The 4,041-nt window shown below is 40.6% G+C and overlaps 1 protein-coding gene across 1 annotated transcript in view; it reads left to right on the forward strand.

Annotated features, from left to right (window-relative positions):
* The first annotated feature begins 1,115 nt into the window (after positions 1 to 1,115).
* LOC104965467 (growth factor receptor-bound protein 10-like) overlaps positions 1,116 to 4,041 on the forward strand; it is a 55,508-nt gene continuing 52,582 nt past the window's right edge. The window contains exon 1 of the mRNA XM_010794423.1: positions 1,116 to 1,229. Coding sequence (XP_010792725.1) covers positions 1,179 to 1,229 — 51 coding nt within the window. The 5' untranslated portion in view covers positions 1,116 to 1,178. The remainder of the gene's footprint in view (positions 1,230 to 4,041) is intronic.

The following is a 4,041-nucleotide window of genomic DNA, read 5'->3' on the forward strand; positions in this document are numbered from 1 at the left end:
GCACACACATTCGCAGGGTTGGATTTCTCTTTAGCGGAGAAAGGGGTATAGGGTTTTGTGTTCTTTCTTTAGGCAGACCATATACCTTTCTTTTGGCAGACCATATACATATGCACGATTTTGTGAAAAAATGTAATTGCGATTTTTCTGACAAATATTGCGATTGTGATTCGAATTGTGATATTTGTTTTTAAGCGACCCAACGTAAGTTTATTGTAAAATGCGGCCATAACTGCGGCTAGGAAGGTTGTATCAACATGCTCCCGTCTCTAGCACCCCCGCAGCCCGAGCTACGACTGAAAGAACTAAACTTACACAAAACTTCCGTTGGGTTGCTTTAAAGTCAAGCTTCAGTTTAAGATTCACCCTGTAATAGAAACATGTGATGGAGCATTACTAACCTGACTCAGATAGTTTGTTTCACCAAACCCATCTAGGAAAACCCTATTTGAAGCCATTTGAAAGGGCAGGCACTTTCAAAAATACTTGGCAGGTGATTGGATCAATCTGTCTATCACCTTCTATCATGGGCCACTTCTGATTGGTTAACAATGGCTGGTACATGTGGAGCACAGCACTTCTGATTGGTGTGGATGACTGACACACAAGAAGAAGAAAAAAAAAATTGTAAAAATAAATAAATAAGTTAAAAAAAATCGCAGGCTTTCCGATTTGATAATCGCATCATTTCAAATCGCGATTTCGATTTAAACTCGATTAATCGTTCAGCCCTAATACATACCAGTTTGTACAAGGTTGTTGCAAAGTGTTTAGCACAGATTATTTTTGTTTTTATGATGTCATTTTATTTTTACCAAACCAGTAGTGGTTTAATTACATTACACTCAAAATGCCAACATGACACCAAAACATTAACTTGCTCCAAAAACGAAATAATGCCCAAAAATAAGCATACATAATTTTTTTTTGCATCCAACTCATCCTTGCAAAACACACATAAAAAACAAACAAACAACCGTCTTTGTGAATTGCCTCATCATAACTTTCAAGAACAACTTTGTGAGTTTGTATTTTCTCTTGTAATCTCCATTTAGTTAATTTAGTCTACCCTCTTTTAAAATTGAGTGTGTTTTTTGTGCTTTATCCACCCCTCTTGTGCAGGGTGTTGGGGAGACCAGAGGTTGTCCTGCCCTACAGAGGGAACACTGAAGAACACCATGGCCTTAGCGGGATGCCCTGACTTCTTCTTACGTCACCCGAACTACCAGGTAAATATTGTGTAGTGTTGCACTCTGTGTATGCATGCTCTTCACTGGTGGATGGGAGCTTATTCATCAAGAACATGTTACAGTTACACTCCAGTTTGAAAGGCTCATGCAGGCAGGGCTATCTCCTTTTGGTAATTTGACCAGGGAATGCACCGGTGCAACTTCTAACTTTTACAGTGGCTCCACTTCTTTTTGCTTTCCCAGTTGTAAACAAGCATGCACAATATCAAGGCTCCCATTATTAATATAACTACTTACCGCTGTAGTTAACACGAGAAAATGTCTCAAGTTATATATGCCTTCTAATTCATCGATAGTCAAAGCAATGACTTGATTTGGGTCAAACTATACATTTGTGGACTTGAAAACCAAAAAAGCAGGTTAAAAAAAAACGTTCTGCGAGTTAATAATTGTGTTAATGTTACGCTTATAATTCCTATCAAAATGTTGATTAGTGCAACTTTGAGTTTGAAATTATCTTTAGTTTATAAAAGTGTTCAAGTTTTTGTTAAGGGAGTGTATCAACATGTGGCTTTGTGACTCCTGGCCTAGTTGGGTAAAAAATGGCATCCATTTAGCACAACAGACCCACTTCCTCTATGCAACCCTCGTAGAATGAGCCCTTTGTTTCTCAGCTTGGATTTTCTCCTCTACAACCGTCCAGTAACCTCAAGAATTTGGCTAAAAAGCATCGTGAAGGTCTATAAATAGAGCGCTAAAGAAACAACAATAACAAGCTGTTGGCTCTGTCGTGTGACAGGCCTGAGAGCATTGGATGATAGCATTACGTCTCACTGGGACCAATGGGACGATGGAGGAGACGTCGCCTCAGATGCCCTTATTCCTCTTAGTAGAGGTTTTGCCAAAAAAGTGTCTCCCTGCTAACCCAAACCGTGGGACCGCTGAGCCCCCTGCTGAGCTGAAATGAAGTTGGATTGGTTCACGTTAGATTCCAGGAAAGGGTTTTGCACCAGTAAGACTGCAGTGAATAGCGAATTGAATCTCCATAGAAAACAACATTCCTCCACCTTGAATCTTGCTGCGGAAAAACAGAGTTTGATAGTTAGAGGAGAGGGAGAGAAGTGGGTTATAACATTTCTGTGTCTGTGTGTGTTATGTAAAGCTTGCCAGTTGACGTGAAACAGCATGGCACACACACACACACACACACACACACACACACACACACACACACACACACACACACACACACCCCATGGGGTCTTTCTGTAGGCAGTCACTGTAGGTTGAGTGTGTGTATAGATAAGGAGCAAATGAGCTCAGTTTTCTGCAAAGTTATATAACGCTATACCTAACGGCGGGTATGATTTTCAGCTTTCAAGGCCTGTCTCCAAAGCGTGTGTGTGTGTGTGTGTTTGTCTGTCTATCTTAGTGAGAACTTTGGATCTGCGCCAGATATATTCCTTGCATACATAGGAACAGCAGAGCACTGAGAAAGCACAGTTCACAGACTCAAAACTCATCTGAGTTATAACTTTAGCAAGCAAAACATTAAACCGTCAGCGTTGGTGCCAACAGACCTGAGCGTGTGTTAGGACATGGACTTCAGCCTTTCTTTTCTATTTTTAGAGCGGTCAGTTGTCAGCACAGTTATTGCCGAGGTAATGGGCACGCTGGGGCTCGCACTTACAGTATGCTTTCGAGGAAGCATAGCCTTTGGTTCTCAGAGAAAACATATGTTGAAATACCTCAATGTTATTGCCATGGGCTGAAGAGTGAAAGGGGAGATGTTTGCAGAGGTGTCAAGAGTAGTCATGACTATCCAAATGTGTCAATCTGTTTAAAGAACCACTTCTGCTGGCTTCAAGAACCACAGCATTGGTCCAGACCTTGAGGACAAGAAAATAACTCGCTTAAATCTAAGAAAATCACAGGAAATTACTCTTAAGTTTCTGCAGGATAGAGAATCAAAGCAAGCAGCCCTACGGATAAATAGAACAAGCAAGAGGAAAAAAATGTTAAGGCCAGCAACTCAGAACAAGATGTCTTATCACTCCCTTTAACAACCGTTTTACAATCTTCATTGGCCTTTCTTTGAAGTTTTAAGTCTCCCAAGAGGACTAGAAGTGATGGTATCAAAGAAAAAATAAAGGTTTGTTAACCAGGGCAGTATGGGTGCAACTTATAATTTTATGTTAAAAAACAATATACAACAATATCATTTTGAGTTGTGTTAGAGGCGCAGTTCTGTGGATGGAAATGTCAGGTAAATCAATTGGACCACCACTTTGTTCAACACTCAAATATCTCAACAACCTTTGGATGGATTGCCATAAAACTGGTTACAGACACTGACCCCTAACCTACCCTTTACTAACTTTGGTCATCCTTTGACTTTTCATTGAGCATCATCATCTGGTTTAAGTTTCGATTTCTCCATCACTTTGGCTTAATACTTATCATCTTATCATCTTTACTTCTAATATGGTGAATACCTGCACTTAGCATCAGCATGTTAGCATTGTCCTTGTTAGCATGGTGGCGTTAGGAGTTAGCTCAAAGCAACTCTGTTAAGAAATGCAGTTTCACAGTGCTAAAGCTAAAAGCATGGCTGCACAGGTCTTGTTCACCTTCAACAACATATTATTTATTGCACACCATAAACAATCGTGACACATTATTGGACCACATTAGCACGCTCTAGATAAAGAACCATGTACAAGCTTTATACAGGGCTCTCAAGTTTCAGAGTGAGATTTTGGCAGCGGTGTTTGGTACTCCAACTTCTGGCTCCCCTTAAAGTTCCCATGAAGCCCTCTGTACCGCTAATGTCAACGGGTGGGCGGTACCC

Source organism: Notothenia coriiceps, unplaced genomic scaffold, assembly GCF_000735185.1.
Source record: "Notothenia coriiceps isolate Sejong01 unplaced genomic scaffold, NC01 NC01_scaffold00037244, whole genome shotgun sequence".
NCBI lineage: Eukaryota > Metazoa > Chordata > Actinopteri > Perciformes > Nototheniidae > Notothenia > Notothenia coriiceps.